Source organism: Ornithorhynchus anatinus, chromosome 3 (assembly GCF_004115215.2).
Source record: "Ornithorhynchus anatinus isolate Pmale09 chromosome 3, mOrnAna1.pri.v4, whole genome shotgun sequence".
NCBI lineage: Eukaryota > Metazoa > Chordata > Mammalia > Monotremata > Ornithorhynchidae > Ornithorhynchus > Ornithorhynchus anatinus.
In genome coordinates this window covers 131,763,796-131,781,521 of record NC_041730.1, presented here as the reverse complement: position 1 = coordinate 131,781,521, position 17,726 = coordinate 131,763,796, and the positions used below count along the sequence as shown (strand labels likewise).

General features: G+C 47.3%; 1 protein-coding gene across 1 annotated transcript in view; it reads left to right on the top strand.

The window, feature by feature from the left end:
* Nucleotides 1-3,899: 3,899 nt before the first annotated feature.
* LOC100089557 (scavenger receptor cysteine-rich domain-containing protein SCART1-like) overlaps nt 3,900-17,726 on the top strand; it is a 28,416-nt gene continuing 14,589 nt past the window's right edge. The window contains exons 1-9 of the mRNA XM_039911333.1: nt 3,900-3,941; nt 4,407-4,466; nt 8,228-8,385; nt 8,580-8,701; nt 10,197-10,511; nt 11,568-11,885; nt 14,202-14,507; nt 16,516-16,846; nt 17,203-17,513. Of these exons, the coding sequence (XP_039767267.1) occupies nt 3,900-3,941; nt 4,407-4,466; nt 8,228-8,385; nt 8,580-8,701; nt 10,197-10,511; nt 11,568-11,885; nt 14,202-14,507; nt 16,516-16,846; nt 17,203-17,513 (1,963 nt within the window). The remainder of the gene's footprint in view (nt 3,942-4,406; nt 4,467-8,227; nt 8,386-8,579; nt 8,702-10,196; nt 10,512-11,567; nt 11,886-14,201; nt 14,508-16,515; nt 16,847-17,202; nt 17,514-17,726) is intronic.

Sequence of the window (17,726 nt, the reverse complement as noted above, 5' to 3'; positions counted from 1 at the left end):
TCAAGAGACTGGGGTTCTTGCCCTGGCCCAGCTACCTACATAGGGCAAGGCATTTAACTGATCTGGGCCTCAGTTTACTCATACATAAAACAGGGATTAATATTTGTGCTCTCTCGTACATAAATGATGAGGCCAATGTAGGAGAGAAACTGTGCCTTTATGTGATTTTCTCGTATCATTCACAGTAATTAACACAGTGTTTGTCATATAGTAGGCCCTTAAACAATAATATAGTATTAATGATTTATAAGTAATGTCATGGTGACAATTAATGGTAATTATTGATAACAAAAATATTAATTCATCATCCATGAAAAACCTACACCAGCACTTAGCATAGCACTTTTCATATATTAAGTCTTTAATAAGTAACATAATAATGAGAATAATTAATAAGTAAATGTCATTATGATGATGATTCATGATAATCATCGATGACAATAATATTATTATTTGTCATTCATGATAAAACACCTCAAAGGTTACATTTCCTGAACCACTGGAGAGTTTATTAAGTAATGTCTGTAGAGCTCAGAGAAGCAGCATGGCCTAGTTGATAGAACACGGGTCTGGAAGCCAGAAGGAACTAGGTTCACTTATTAACTCTGCCACTTGTCTTTTGTATGACCTTGGGTAAGTCACTTCACTTTTCTGTGCCTCGGTTATCTCATCTGTAAAGTAGGGATAAAGACATGGACATGGACTGTGTCCAACCTGATTAGCTTGTATTCCCCCGCTGTTTAACAAACATCATAAAAAAATGAAATTCACAAATTTTGTTGCCACCTGGTTGCCTCAGTCTTGTATGCATGCTCTTGGTTTCCGCAGTCGGAAGGGGACATTCAGCTCTTGTCTCTCCTCACACATACATAAACACACACATACACATATATGGTGATATCTGGGGCTGAGAATACCATTGGATGCTAGGTTTTAGAATGTTTCAGATAAAACCTCTGATAATTTCATAAAAGGTAATCACCATTCCGATTGGTTCCCTGCTTTAGGCTTTCACCAACGGCCGGGTCTATATAGGTTTGCCCCCGATCCTTTTATCTCTTGCTACCCACACTGAAGAAGCTCCTGGGTGAGGGGAGAGGGGCCGAGGAGGTGGGTGCAGGATACAGCGGAGCCAGAAGACAGGACCCACAATGTCAGCTCTTCTCACACTGGGTCTTGGGCCTCTCCTTCTAGCTGCCTGGTCTGGCCTTGTGGGTGAGTGTATTTGCTTCACTGGCGCCAGGCCGCTGGACTTGGCTGGAGGAGTTTTTGAGCCTGTGGTACTGAAGCCGGGGGAGATAACAAGTAATACTCAGTTTCTGGGAGATCCAGTGGAGATGGGAAGCTTGATGAATTTCCACCTAATTTTGCCAAGGATTCCACAATTTACCCACCAAAATCCTTAGAAAGGAGCAACTTGGCATTTGGGGAGGTAGAGATGGTGAGGTAGGAAGTTGGGATTGGGGGGTGGTAGACAGAAACTTAGTGGAGTAAATTTGTAAAATACCTATGTCTTTAGAAGATTTTCCCCAAAGAAACTTCACCCCAGGAAAAATCCCTCAGGGGCAATTACACTTCCCAAAAAAACTCTGGCGCGTCATTCAGCGGTAACTCAACAAATGGTACTGGTGGCATTTATTGAGCACTGCTAAAGTCATTCATTCATTCAATCATATTTATTGAGCGCTTACTGTGTGCAGAGCACTGTACTAAGCGTTTGGAATGTACAATTTGGCAAAAGATAGTACAATTTGGCAAAAGATAGAGACATTCCCTGCCCAACAAGAAGTCTAAAAGGAAATGTGACAGACTGTACCTTGGTGTCTTAGCACTTGGGAAGGTACAATAATAATAGTAATAATTAATAGATATGATACATATTAAGCACTTTCTATGCACCAAGCAATGTATTAAATATTGGTGCAGATACAAGATAATCATGTTGGGGACAATCCTTCTCTGTTGTGGGGCTCATGGTCTAAGAAGGAAGCCCAAGGAGTAAGAGGTATGTTCCCTGTCCACAGGAAGCTGACGACTGAATTGGGTGGTCATAGAAAATAGTTATTTACATTGAGGAGCAGACAGAAGAGCATATGCATAGATAGGGAATGGAGTGACTGTGTTAGGAGGAAGTAGTAGAATAAATCAGATTAAATGAATGGAGAACTGAATATATATATACGTTGATATATGTTACTTGGTATGAAGTAAGCACTTAACAAGTACCAAAATTATCATATGTATATGTACTATAATATGATGTTAAAGAGGCTTTTCAGTCCTAATTCCTGGCTGAAAGAGCCTCCGTTGTCGAAGTAGGACTATCTGGACCCCAGTCAGCCTCCACTGGATCCTTAAGGCCTCCAGATTTTTCATTCCTCTACTATGGGTTTGGGGAGTCCTACTCCATGTCTCCTAAGTCCCTGCTCCCCTCTTTTTCCTACTATTCTATGCTGTGAGGCATTTCCCCAAAGGTGGCGAGGTCATTACAGACTATCTTACCAAAGGTGTAGAGGTCATTATAGGAAGCCTACCCTTCCTGGGGCTGTCTGCAGAAACCCTCAGACAAAGCACTCCCGCTCACAGCTCCCCAGATGACATATTTGCCTGTCACCCTGAGCTTCTATCTCAGCCCCTACCATTCATTCATTCATTCATTCATTCAATAATATTTATTGAGCGCTTACTATGTGCAGAGCACTGTACTAAGTGCTTGGAATATACAAATCGGCAACAGATAGAAACAGTCCCTGCCCTTTGACGGGCTTACAGTCTAATCGAGGGAGACAGACAGACATGAACAATGGCAATAAATAGAGTCAAGGGGAAGAACATCTCATAAAAACAATGGCAAATAAATAGAATCAGGGTGATGTACATCTCATTAAGCAAAATAAACAAAATAAATAGGGTGATGAAGATATATACAGTTGAGCGGATGAGTATAGTGCTGAGGGGGTGGGATGGGAGAGGGGGAGGAGGAGAGGGAAAGGGGGGAGAAGAGGGTTTAGCTGCGGAGAGGTGAAGTGGGGGTAGAGGGAGCAGAGGGAAAAAAGGGGGGATCTCAGTCTGGGAAGGCCTCTTGGAGGAGGTGAGCTTTAAGTAGAGATTTGAAGAGGGGAAGAGAATTAGATTGTCGGAGATGAGGAGGGAGGGCATTCCGGGACCGCGGGAGGATGTGGCCCAGGGGTTGATGGCGGGATAGGCGAGACCGAGGGACGGGGAGGAGGTAGGCGGCGGAGGAGCGGAGCGTGCGGGGTGGGCAGTAGAAAGAGAAGGGAGGAGAGGTATGAAGGGGCAAGGTGATGGAGAGCCTCGAAGCTTAGAGTGAGGAGTTTCTGTTTGGAGTGGAGGTTGATAGGCAACCACTGGAGATATTTAAGAAGGGGAGTGACATGCCCAGAGCATTTCTGCAGGAAGATGAGCTGGGCAGCGGAGTGAGGAATAGACTGGAGCGAGGCTAGAGAGGAGGAAGGGAGATCAGAGAGAAGGTTGACACAGTAATCTAGACGGGATATAACGAGAGCCTGTAGCAGTAAGGTAGTCGTCTGGGTGGAGAGGAAAGGGCGGATCTTGGCGATATTGTAAAGGTGAAACCGGCAGGTCTCGGTAACGGATAGGATGTGTGGGGCAAACGAGAGAGACGAGTCAAAGATGACACAGAGGTTGCGGGCCCGAGAGACGGGAAGGATGGTCGTACCATCCATGGTGATAGGGAAGTCTGGGAGAGGACCGGGCTTGGGAGCGAAGATGAGGAGCTCAGTCTTGCTCATGTTGACTTTTAGGTGGTGGGCAGACATCCAGGTGGAGACATCCCGGAGGCAGGAGGAGATGCGAGCCTGAAGGGAGGGGGAGAGGACAGGGGCAGAGATGTAGATCTGTGTGTCATCTGCATAGAGATGGTAGTCATAGCCGTGAGAGCAAACGAGTTCACCGAGGGAGTGAGTGTAAATGGAGAACAGAAGAGGGCCAAGAACTGACCCCTGAGGAACTCCAACGGTTAAAGGATGGGAGGGGGAGGAGGTGCCTACGAAGGAGACCAAGAATGACCAGCCAGAGAGATAAGAGGAGAACCGGGAGAGGATGGAGTCCGTGAAGCCAAGGTGAGATAAGGTGTGGAGGAGGAGGGGATGGTCCACAGTGTCAAAGGCAGCTGAGAAGTCAAGGAAGATTAGAATGGAGTAGGAGCCACTGAATTTGGCAAGAAAGAGATCATGGGTGACCTTAGAGAGAGTAGTCTCGGTAGAGTGGAGGGGACGGAAGCCAGATTGGAGGGGGTCCAGGAGAGAATGGGGGCTGACACCAAGATCTGGGATCTCTGCAATATTGAATTTATTCTTAAGGTAAAAATTGAAACAAATCCAGGTTAAACCATCTTTCTCTGGATTTAATTCTGTTCCCTACAGGGCCCTCTGTACTCCCATATCAGCGTCCTGGGACTCATGAGCCTCCCTCAGAGCCTCCAGGTATCCTCTAAGATTTCTTTCTGCCATTCAGAGTCCATAGCACAAGCTCTGCCTGTGTTCTTCTCTCCCAGAAGCACCACTCCCTTGCCCACATCTCGAAATGGCCGAAGGGCTCCTTCCTCTCAACCTGCCCCTCTATGTCCTCCCCAATCCTTCTTTTTGATTTGCTTACACTTCAGGGAGGGGCACCAAGGACGGGCTCTCCTGGATTCCTTCTTGTTCATTCAATAGTATTTACTGAGCACTTACTATGTGCAGAGCACACTCTTGAGTGTGGGAGCCAGTGCAATTCATTGTCACTCCTCACTGCACTCTACCACCCATATCATGTTCTAAAAATACTGTTCAGTCCACGTGTCCCTCTTTCTCCAGAACCCCCATTGGTTGCCCATCCACCTCTGCATCAAAGAGAAGCTCCTAACCGTCTCTTTTAAAGCATTCAAACAGCTCTCCTGCTACTGCTTCAGTCAATCACTTAACTGCATTTACTGAGTGCTTACTGTGTAAAGAGCACCCTTCTAAGAGTTCAACACAGCAATATAATAGACACATTCCCTGCCCAGAACAAGTTTATAGTCTAGAGGGGGAGACAGACATTAATATAAATTAATAAATTACAAATGTATACATAAGTTCAGTGGTGTTAGGGGTGGTGGTGAGCAAAGGGAGAAAACCAGGGCAACACAGTAGGGAATGGGTAAAGAGGAAACAAGAGCTTAGTCAGGGAAGGCCTCTTGGAGGAGATCTACCTTCTATAAGGCTTTGACGGTGGAGAGTAATTATCACATAAGAAAATGGAGGGTGTTCCAGGCCAGAGGCAGGATGTGGGCGAGAGGTGGTTGGTGATATAAGATCGAGACACAGTGAGGTTAGCATTAGACGAGTGAAGTGTGCGGCCTGGGTTGTAGTAGGATCCAACGGCTTCTACTCTATCCTAATCTTCCTTGACCTTTCAGCTGTCTTCGACACTGTGGATCATCCCCTTATCCTAGAAACGCTATCCAACCTTGGCTTCACTGACTCTGTCCTCTCCTGATTCTCCTCTTATCTCTCTGACTGTTCATTTTCAGTGTCCTTCGTGGGCTCCTCCGCTGCCTCCCACCCCCTAACTGTGGGGGTCCCTCAAGGTTCAGTTCTGGGTCCCCTTCTATTCTCCATCTACACTCATTCCCTTGGAGAATCATTCACTCCCATGGCTTCAACTATCTTTTCTATGTGGATGGCACCCAAATCTACATCTCCTCCCCTGATCTTTCTTCCTCTCTGCAGTCTTACATTTCCTCCCGCCTTCAAGACATCTCTTCTTGGATGTTCTCCCGTCACCTCAAACTTAACATGTTCAAAACAGAACTCCTTATCTTCCTACCCAAACCCTATCCTCCCCCTGACTTTTCCATCTCTGTAGATGGCACCCCCACAAACCCATAACCTTGACATTATCCTTGACTCCCCTCTTTCATTTCACCCACATACCCAATCCATTACTAAATCTCTTTGGTTTGACATTCTCAACATCGCTTTGACCCGCCCTTTCTTCTTCAACCACACTGCTAACTTACCCTCTCTCTCCTTGATTACTGAAACAGAATCTTTGCTAACCTCTCTGCCTCCTGTCTCCCCCAAATCCAGTCCATACTTCATTCTGCTGCCCAGATCTTTTTTCTACAAGACATTTGGGCCGTGTTTCCCTACTCCTCAAAAACCTCCAGTGGCTGCTTATCCCCATCAAACAGAAATTCCTTACCATTTACTTTAAAGCATTCATTCAATAATATATAATAATATTTATTGAGTGCTTACTATGTGCAGAGCACTATACTAAGCACTTGGAATGGACAATTCAGCATTCAATCACCTTGCCCATGCCTATGTCACTTGCTACTCTCCTACTACAAACTGCCCTGCACACTCTACTCTTCTAATGACACATTTCTCACTGTACCACCATCTCATCTATCTCACAGCTGACCTCTAGCCCACATCCTGCCTCTGACCTGGACTGCCCTACCTCTTCATATCTTTCAGACAATGACTCTCCCCAACTTCTAAGTCTTGTTGAAGGCATATCTCCTCCAAGAGGCCTTCCCTAAGTCCTCCTTTCCCCTTTTCCCACTCCCTTCTGTGTCACCCTGACTTACTCCCGTTATTCATCCCCATCCCATCCGCACAGTACTTATGTACATATCTGTTATTTCATTTATTTATATTAACGTCTGTTTCCTCCTCCTGGCTGTAAGCTCATTGTCTGCAGGGAATGTCTGTTATGTTGCTATCTTGGAGTCTCCCAAGCACTTCGTACACATAGTAAGTGCTCAGTGAATATGATCGACTGACTGATGGACTGACTTGCCCAAGGTACCACCGCTGGCAAGTGGCAAAGCCAGGATTTAAATAATTAGTTGATTAATTATGGTATTTGTTGAGTAATTACCATGTGCCAAGCACTATACTAAACATGGGGTGGATACAAGCAAATGGGGTTGGACACAGTCCGTGAGCCTCAGAGGGCTCTCAGTCTTAATCCCTATTTTACAGATGAGATGACTGATGCAGAGAGAAGTCAAGTGTCTTGACCACGGCCACATAGCAGACAAGGGATGGAGCAAGGATTAGAACTCATGACCTTCTGACTCCCAAGCCTGTGCTCTATCCACTACATCATGCTGCTTTCTTGCAGCCTCCCAGGCCTCCCAGGCCTCCCAGGCCTTTGCTCTTTGCATTTGGGAAGCAAGGTGGCCTCATGGAAAGAGCCTGGGTCTGGGAATCAGAGGACCTGGCTTCCCACCTTTGCCACTTAACTGCTGTGTGACCTTGGGCACATCACTTCATTTCCCTGCACCTATTTCCTCTTCTGGGTATTTACTTCTACTACCTCTACTTAGACTGTGAGCCCTACATGGCACAGGGACTGTGTCCAAGCTAATAATAATAATAATAATGTTGGTATTTGTTAAGCGCTTACTATGTGCAGAGCACTGTTCTAAGCACTGGGATAGACACAGGGGAATCAGGTTGTCCCACGTGGGGCTCACAGTCTTAATCCCCATTTTACAGATGAGGGAACTGAGGCACGGAGAAGTTAAGTGACTTGCCCACAGTCACACAGCTGACAAGTGGCAGAGCTGGGATTCGAACTCATGAGTCCTGACTCCAAGCTGAATATCTTGTACCTGCTACAATGCTTGGTACAATGATTTCCACATAATAACCTCTAAATAAGTAACATAGTTATCATAGTCATTATTACCCAGGCTTAGGAGTCAGAGGTCATGGGTTCGAATCCCTGCCCTGCCACTTGTCAGCTGTGTGACTATGGGCAAGTCACTTCACTTCTCTGTGCCTCAGTTACCTCATCTGTAAAATGGGGATTAACTGTGAGCCTCACGTGGGACAACCTGATTACCCTGTATCTACCCCAGGGCTTAGAACAGTGCTCTGCACATAGTAAGCACTTTACAAATACCAACATTATTATTATTATTAGCTCATGCTACTTCTCTGGAATAGAAGGTTGCTCATGTTGCTCACCGAGGAGGAGAAAGACTACAAGAGGGTTATCCAGCTCTTCCTCTTCTCATCCCCATTGCCTAAACATTCCGACTCAACTGCCTTGCTTGGTCATTTCTAGGGTTCCAGCCTGACTTTTATGGAGAATGAGACTTTGGAGTTTGGATATCACAGGATTGTTTGAGGCGGAGGCTTGGGAGATGGGACCGTCTTCAAGCACAGCACTGGGTGGCCCTATACCTTTCTGGCTCCAGTGGCTGGTCTCAGACCCCCAAACAGAGGCTAAGAAATTCAATTTCTCACTCCTCTGGGATGGTTTAGGTCTGGCCTGTGGATTCTCCATGAGGAAAGGGGAAAGAGTAGGGGTCCTATGTCATGTGTATGTCTTTCTTAAGGATCTGCTGTGGAAGAGGTGAAGCTGCTTCATTTTGGCAGTTCCTGTTCAGGAATTGTTTTGGTTAACCACCAGGCTCAGTGGGGGTTTGTTTGCAATCATCTCTGGAACTTGGAAGAAGCAACTGTAGTCTGTAAACAGCTGAACTGTGGAACTGGCATCGGAGCACCAAATCTTGTTCCAATGACTCAAAACTTGCAAGAATTTTCCAGATTTGGCTGGGTGCATGGAGTTTCATGTAGAGGCAATGAACCTTCTCTCCGGAACTGCAACCTAGAACAATGGAGTTGGAAAAACTGCTCCCATGACTGGTTTAATGCTGTTCTTTGTTCAGGTAAGAAAGTGATTGTTTCAAATTTCAAGGGCAGATAACTCTCCCTTAGATTGTAGGGGAGATCCCACAATCATGAGAGCAGAGATTCTGTCTACCAATCAGATGTGTTGTACTGTACTAATTGCTTAGTATGGTGTTCTTGGCACACAGTGAGCACTCAATTAATATCACTGATTGCTTGGTTGATTCTCTCAAGTAGACATTTATTTTAAGTGCACAAAATAAGAACAATCTTCATTGTGAACAAATTTCAGAAATTAGCTAGGACAAAAAATAAACAAGGGGGGGAGATAAGCAGTCAGTTTTCAGGATAGAAAAGTGGAAATAGTGGACTCCTTTAGAGATTGGCTTTAAGGTTAGTTTCATTTAATGAAATAATCTGGAGGAGGGAGTGCTCAGTAAAATCAGTAAAGTCTTATCATCATCATCAATTGCTTAAGTGTTTACTGTGTGCAAATCTCTACATTAAGCACTTGGGAGAGTACAATAAAGTCAATAGGACATGATTTCTGCCCACAAGAAGTTTATAATCTTAGAACAGTGCCCAGTGCTTAGAACAGTGCCCAATGCTTAGAACAGTGCTTGGCACATAGTTAGCCCTTCACAAATGTCATCATCATCACCATAATTTAGTAAGGGAGACAGGTAATAAAATAAATTACAGGAAGGGGAAGCAATGAGTTCAAGGATTGTGTCCAACTGATTTGCTTGTATCAACCCCAGTGCTTAGTAGTGCCTGGCACATATTAAGTGCTTAACCTTATTAAGGATATGTATACAAGTGCTGCGAGGGTTGGGGTGGAATAAGTATTGAGGAACTTAGGGGGTACAGATCTAAGTGCATAAGTGATGCAGAAAGGAGAGAGAAAAGGGTGGGAAGATGAGAGGTTAATGAGGGACTGCTTCCTGGAGGAGACATGGTTTGAGTAGGGTTTTTTGAAGATGGGTAGAGTAGTGGTTTGTCAGCTAGCTCAGGAGAGCCATTACTTGGTGCAGAAGAGTATGATAAAAGCTGAGGGCATTGGAGCTATGAATCTAATTAATCAATTGATCATTGGTATGTTTTTGAATGCTTATAGTGTACAGAGCACTGTACTAAGCACTTGGGAGAGTACAATACAGCAGAGTTGGTAGTCACATTCCCTGCCCACAGTGAGCTTACAGTCTAAGGGGGACAGGCTAACCCAAACTGAAAGCATACTGCTACGAGTCCCATATTGCCTGAATGAAAATGTCAGTCTGTCTAAAATGGACAGGGTCGAGTATTTCCTTGGGGAATACCTATGCACCATAAATGTACAAAATTCTCATTAGGAGGATTTTCTTCTCCAGGGTTCAGGGTGCCAATTCAAGGAAGCCTGGAACTCTATGAATTTAAATTAGAGTTTCTCTTTGAAAATGGGGAATTAGCCATGAAGATTTTGATTGACTTTCTTTAAAACTTGAATGATTTAGTCGAATGTTCTCAATGAATCTCAGGTCTGTATTGTTGCAGAGAGTCCCTACTTTAAAGCAATGCTGGTGAAAGGAAACAGTCCCTGTTCTGGGTTTATGGGACAGATGGTAGAAGGAAATCGTTTGGTGATCACTTGTGGCCTTCGGAGAGAAGAGGCCACTGTTCTTTGCAGAGAGCTAGAATGTGGTTCAGCTCTTCAACCCTCCATTGACACCCCTCTAAGAGAAGATTTTGGAAACGCATCCAGGGCTGTGACCTGTCAGGGCACTGAGCCTACTGTCCTAAACTGCTTGCTTCAACAAAAATTTTTCGGTCTCTGTAATCTAGACTCAAACCCTCAAGTGATCTGTTCAGGTGAGTTCAGCTTCCAATTGGAAGCAGATATCATCCATTTGTTAAGGGGTAAATCAATAAATCAATCCAGAATGATAATTCATATCCAAGGGCATATCTTTCAAGTAATGAATGTGCAACTCTTTTTATGTTATGTTATAACCCCAGTAAACATCCCCACCTGTCACTCACATAAACATTTTCATTTATTCTTATTTCTTTATTTTCTTCCTTTCCCCATTCCTCATGCCCATTCACTCCACCCTCCCCATGTCTCCTTTATTCAAATTATGTTATTCCTTGAACGATCTCTGTTTACTTTTTCTTTTATCTTTTTTGTTAAGTACTTTTTTTGTGTCACTGTTCTAAGTGCTGGGGTGGTTATGAGATAATCAGGTTAGACACTGTCCCTGTTCCTCATGGGGCTCATAATCTGAGTCAAAGGGAGGAAGATTTAATCCATACTGTAAAGATGAGATAACAGCCACAGAAAAGTGAAGTGACTGTCCCAGATCAAAGATCAAACAAGCAGTGGAACTGGGATTAGAATCCAGGTCCTCTGGTTTCGGGTCCATGCTTTTTTCCCTAGGCCATGCTGCATCTGTATGCACAGCACTGTATTGGGTGCTTGGGAGAGTTTAAAGGTGTAAGTAGACACGATACCTGCCCTCAAGGAGCTCCCAGCCCATTGGGATTTTCTGACTGAAGCAGCCTGGTTTTTATTAGCTAGTAAGGAAGTGGGTGAAGGGGGTAGAGGGAGGCCCTGGGAGTCCCCAGCTGGAGAGAGGGCCCTAGTGTTGGCATTAACATTGATATTACTTGCCTGATTACAAGCTAACACTTTCCCAGTTGAAGATGTTCTTAGGAGAAAAGACTCTTTCTTAATCTGAACAAAGAGGACCCATGGTTGCTCTGTGTGTGGTGGGGCTGAGCCCCCTGTGGGTCTGGTCATTTCAGTGGGGTCAGGCTGGCAGGAAGGCCCAGCCCGGGGTTAACGCTGAGGGCCGGGGGTGGCTCTGTGGGTGTGTGGGGATGCCAAGGTGATTGTGGCAGTTGTGCGTCTGCTTGTTTTGGCAGAGCACCGGGAGGTGCGCCTGGTGGGTGGTGAGCACCCGTGTGCGGGGCGCCTAGAGGTGCGGCGGGGCCTGGAGTGGGGCACGGTCTGCCATTCGGACCTGGACCTGGCCACAGCTCACGTGGTCTGCCGGGAGCTGCGCTGCGGAGCCGCTGTGTCCACGCTGGGGGCTGCTCGCTTCGGCCAGGGGATGGCCCTGCTGTGGACCCAGGAGACCTTCCGCTGTCAAGGGAATGAGTCTCTCCTGTTCCATTGCCCCCGCGGTCCCGCGCGGACGAAGCCCTGCTCCCATAGCCGGGACGTCGCCATCCGCTGTTCAGGTGAGTCTCCCAGACCCATTACTTGGGGATATCTGGCTGTCCTGGTCTCTTCCCCAGGTGAACAGAATGCTTCAAAGTGATTTCTGATTTCCTTTGTCCCTGCTGCATTGTGAATGTGCCACTGACTTTTCCCAGCAAAGACTCCATCATCTCCAAAATGAGTTTACAGTCGCTAGAGAGTATAATACAACAATATGCAGACAAATTCCCTGCCCCAACAAGCTTTCAGCCTAGAGCAGGAGACAGGCATTAATAGAAATGAATAAATTACAGCTATGGATAGAAATGTTGTGGGGCTGGGAGGAGGGATAAATTAAGGATGAATAAAGCAGGTAAGGGCAATACAGAAGGGAGTGGGTGAAGAGGAAATGAGGGCTTAGTCAGAAAAAGTCTCTTGGAGATGTGCTTTCAATAAGACTTTGAAGAGGAGGAGAGTAATTGTCTGTTTTATTTGAGGAGGGAGGGCTTTTCAGGCCAGAGGCAGGACAGGAGCCAGTGCTCTGTACACAGAGAGAGCTCCATAAATACCACTGATTGATGGATCACTGCATTAGCAATACAAAAGAAGTATCAAGTCACCAGGCATTGAAATGTGGGATGGAAGTTCATTCATTCAATTATATTTATTGAGTGCTTACCATATGCAGACCACTGTACTAAGCGCTTGGAAAGTACAATTTGGCATTGGATAGAAAAAATCCCTATCCAACAACAGGCTCACAGTCTAGAAGCTGGGAGACAGACAACAAAACAAAACAAGTAGGCATCAATAGCATCAAAATAAATTAATAGACTATAGATATATACACATCAATGATAAAATAAATAGAATAATATGTACAAATATACCCAAGTGCTGAGGGGTGGGAAGGGGGATAGAGCAGAGGGAGGAAGTCGGGGTGATGGGGAGGGGAGGAGAAGTAGAGGAAAAGCAGGGCTCAGACTAGAAAGTCCTCCTGGAGGAGGTGAGCTCTCAGTAGGGCTTTGAAGGGGGGAAGCGAGCTAGTTTGGCGGATGTGAGGAGGGAAGACATTCCAGGACAGAGGGAGAACGTGGGCCGGAGTCGACGGTGGAGCAGGCGAGAACGAGGCCCAGTGAGGAGGTTAGCAGCAGAGGAGTGGAGTGTGTAGGCTGGGCTGTAGGAGAACAGACGGGAGGTGAGGTAGGAGGAGGAAAGGGGATGGAGAGCATTGAAGCCAATAGTGAGCAGTTTTTGCTTCATGCGAAGGTTGATAGGCCACCATTGGAGATTTTTGAGGAGGGGGCTGACATGCCCAGAGCATTTCTGTAGAAAGATAATCTGGGCAGCAGAGTGAAGTATAGACTGAAGTGGGGAGAGATAGGAGGTTGGGAGATCAGAAAGGAGGCTGATGCAGTAATCTAGTCAGGATATGAGTGATTGTACTAACAAGGTTGTGGAAGGAACCTTGAGGAGGAAATTGTTTTGGTATAGATTATGAAACGTCTCTGCCAGTCAGCCGGGGCAGTGGAGAAGATCCTTCTTGAGCGGAGGGGCTGCTTTATATCTGTCACATGGATTGTCATGATTTCAGGAACTAGAGACTCTAGCTGCATCTGAATAGGCTGTCTCCTGGCTGAACCCTTCTCTGCCTCTGTCAATCAGTCACTCAATCTATCAATTTATTTTGATGCTGACTGTGTGCAGAGCATTGTATTAAGTGCTTGGGAGAGTACAATATAACAATATGACAGGCATATTCCCTGCCTACAGCAAGCTTACAGTCTAGAGGGGGAAAGTGACATTGATATAAATAAATTCATTACAGATAAGTACATAAGTGCTGTGGGTTTCACTTGGGAGGTATGGGGGGTAGGTAGACAAGGGAAATAAGCCAGGGCTTTGCGGAAGGGTAGAGGGAAGTGGAAGAAAAGGAAAAAGAGAGCTGATCTAGAGCCAACCTACTCCTTGTGCCTCGCTCTTGTCTCTCCCATCGCCGACCTCTTGCTCACACCTTCCCTCCTGCGTGGAACTTCCTCCCCCTTCATAGTCGGCAGGCCACTACTCTCCCCAACTTTAAAGTCCTACTAAAAATCACTTTTCCTCCAGTTAGCCTTCCCTGATTGATTTCTAATCTTCCACTTTATATCCTCCAACACCTTCTTCAGCATTTATGTATCTATCTTAAATACACTATTACTCCTACCCATAAGCAATTATTGTTCTTGTCTTTCGTGTTGATTTCTCTGAGGGGAGGGATCAGGTCTAAGTGCTTAGTACAGTGTTCTGCACATAGTAGGCACCCAGTAAATGCTACTAATGGATCAATGTGATTGATTGTTCCCTCCCCGCCCCAGAGTACAGGCTGGTGAATGGCAGCAGCCGCTGCGAGGGGCGAGTGGAGCTGCAGGTTGGGGAGTCTTGGGGCTCCTTGTGTGCTTCCCACTGGGACCTGGCGGATGCCCACGTCCTCTGCCGCCAGCTGGGCTGTGGGGTAGCACTGGAGACTGTGGGCAGAGCATCCTTCGGGGCAGGAGATGGCCCCGCCTGGACCGATGCCTTTCACTGCACGGGGACGGAGCCCCATTTGTGGAACTGCCCTCGGAGCGGCCTAGGTGCCGCCATCTGCCCACCTGACCATGTGGCTTACGCTGTCTGCTCCGGTGAGTGCTGGCCCGGGGAGGATACCTGGGGGGGGTGGGAGAACCGGGCAGTGCTGTCCAGTTGTGGGGGTCACCCACGAGCAGCGATCTCTGGATGTAGAATGGTTTCTTCATGAAAATTATGGTAACCCTTTCAAGATCATTCTGTTCCATCTGGAATGTAGAAGCTGATTCCAGAAACATTTGCCCTGAATTTGCCTCTTAGAAAGCACAAAAGAGTCTAAGGATGATGAGGGCTGGCTTCAGAAAGTTGTCCCACTCCCAGCATTCCCCATGATGTCATTCTGGGCACAAATAGGATGCAGCGATGTCACCTCCAACATTTTGCAGACTAGCATTTCTCTTGCTTCCTGTCTTGCCTCTGTCACCCCCTCAACCCATCTCCCTGAGCAGTTTGACTCCTAGACAACAACTTATTCCCTGCTAATGGGTCGTCCCGTCCCACTGCCATCTTCGTGAATGGCAGTGGAAACTCCATCTAGGACAGAATTGCCTAGGTGCTGTTATTGAAAATAACTGGGCTTCAGCCATCTTTGGGAAACCCCATGTGTCCTCCATCCTCGACAAATCCTGTGGGGCTGCCATTATTGGGAGGTTGTCCTTGGCCCCCACCTTTGGAAGTGTCACTGCCAATGCCTCTGCCAGAGAAGTCACATGGCCAAATTGAAAGCGCAAATACCTGGGAGTCAGAGGACCTGGGTTCTCATTCCGGCTCTACCACCTTCCTGCTGTGTGACCCTGGACAAGTCACTTAACTTCTATATGCTTCAGTTACTGATCTGTCAGATTCATTACATGTTCTCCCTCCTACTTAGACCGTGAGCCTAGTGTGGGATCTCATGATCTTGAATCTGCCCCAGTGCTTAGGGCAGTGCTTGACATACAGTAAATGCATAACAAATATTATTATTATTAGTCATTATTATCATCATTATATTTAAAGGCATTTGTTAAGTACTTACAGTGTGCCAGATACTGTACTCAGAACTGGGATAGATATAAGCCAATAAAATAAAATAAAAATAAATAAATTGTGGTATTTGTTAAACGCTTACTATATGCAAAGCACTGTTCTAAGCACTGGGGGATACAAGGTGATCAGGTTGTACCATGTGGGGCTCACAGTTTTTTAATACCCATTTGACAGATGAGGTAACTGAGGCACAGAGAAGTTAAGTGACTTGCTCAAGGCCACCCAGTTGACTAACGGCAGAGCCGGGATTAATAATAATAATAATAATAATAATAATGTTGGTATTTGTTAAGTGCTTACTATGTGCAGAGCACTGTTCTAAGCGCTGGGGTAGATACAGGCTAATCAGGTTGTCCCACATGAGGCTCACAGTCTTAATCCCCATTTTCCAGATGAGATAACTGAGGCCCAGAGAAGTTAAGTGACTTGCCCACACTCACACAGCTGACAAGTGGAAGAGTTGGGATATGAACCCATGACCTCTGACTCCCAAGCCCGCGCTCTTTTCACTGAGCCACGCTGCTTCTCTATGTCTAATCAGATTAGACATAGCTACTGTACTACCTGGGCCTCACAGTCTTAACCCTCATTTAACAGATAAGGGAACTGAGACCCAGAGAAACCAATTGACATGCCTAGGTTTATACAGCAGACAAATGGTGGAGCTGGGTCCTTCTGACTTCCAGATCCGTGCTCTATCCACTAAGTGGTTGTTTCTTAAGCACAGATGCATTGGTAAATATGCATGCATTACACGATGCCTTGTGGAGATAGGTTACCTCGTTTTCCAGATGAAGCCATCCAAGAGTTTCCTGTGCTATGGGAATAGAACAGTTCTCTCCTTCTTTCCCTGTTTGAAACACTGGGTAAGAGCTCAACATCTCGGAGTTAATAGCAGTCCCCTTGTCAGTTTCTTACCCTTCTTCAGTGAGGGGTCTTGCTCTGGCATTGGTCTCTTCTGGGCCCTGCCCTTCCCAGAGGGATGCTGGCAGTCACTCTCTGCACATGTTCATATTTCCCTCTACCTGAGCCCAGGAGAGTCAGCGGAAGCGCTGCGGCTGCAGGGCGGGCAGACCCGGTGTGACGGCCGCGTGGAGATCTCCCTGCGGGGCGTCTGGAGCAGGATCGTGGCCGAGGCCTGGGGTCTGGCGGAGGCCGGGGTGGTATGCCGACAGTTGCGCTGCGGAGAGGCCCGGAGAGCCTACAGTCTCGATCCGACGGCCCACGGCCCAGAGGCCACCGCCATGGGGCTCAGCGATGTCACTTGTGCCGGGAACGAAACCCACCTGACCCAGTGCCGCGTCTCCATCGCCCCGCTGTCTCCTGTGGGGATGGCCTGGGACGTGGGCGTCATCTGCTCTGGTGAGTTCCTGCCAGACCCCTGCCCCGCCCCCAGCAGTAGTCCCACCTCCAGTCCCTTTCCAGACCGTGGTCCCATTTTGGCCATCACTCTACTCCCAGCCATGTCCCCCATTCCTAGCCCCATCCCCGAACTTGGCACAACCCTGTTGGTGATCCCATTGCCCCACTCCTGGCTATTACACTCATCCCTATCCCCATCTCTGGTCATGACCACACTCTTAGTCCATCCACCCATGACAACTTTGATCCACTATGACCACTGCCCCTCCCCAGCAATAGCCCCACCCCTTATCTGCCCCGCCCCAGCCCAGCTCCCTAGGCCAGGTGCAATGTGCATCTTGGGTCTGTGCCTGCAGAGAGTGAAGGCCTGCGTCTGGCAGGAGGCCCAGGGCGCTGTGCCGGGCGCGTGGAGGTGCTTCACGATGGGCGCTGGGGGACGGTCTGCGACGACTCCTGGGACCTGGAGGACGCCCAGGTGGTCTGCCGGCAGCTGAGCTGCGGCGAGGCCCTCGAGGCCCCTGCCTCCACCGGGCAGGGGGCCGGGTCGGGGCCCATCTGGCTGGATGAGCTGGGCTGCGTGGGGAACGAGTCTCACCTCTGGCAGTGCCCCTCTGCAGGCTGGGGCCAGCACGACTGCCACCACAAGGAGGACGTCGGCGTTCTCTGCTCGGGCAAGTTCTGTGGCCCTTGGGGGTCGTCTCCACGTGGTGCGACAAGCGGGGCGGTGGGTGCCAACGGGGCATTCATTCAACACCACATTATAAGCCAATCAGACACAATCAATCAGAGGTATTTAATGAGCACTTACTATGTGCAGAGAACTATTCATTCATTCAATCATATTTATTGAGTGCTTACTATGTGCAGAGCACTGTACTAAGTGC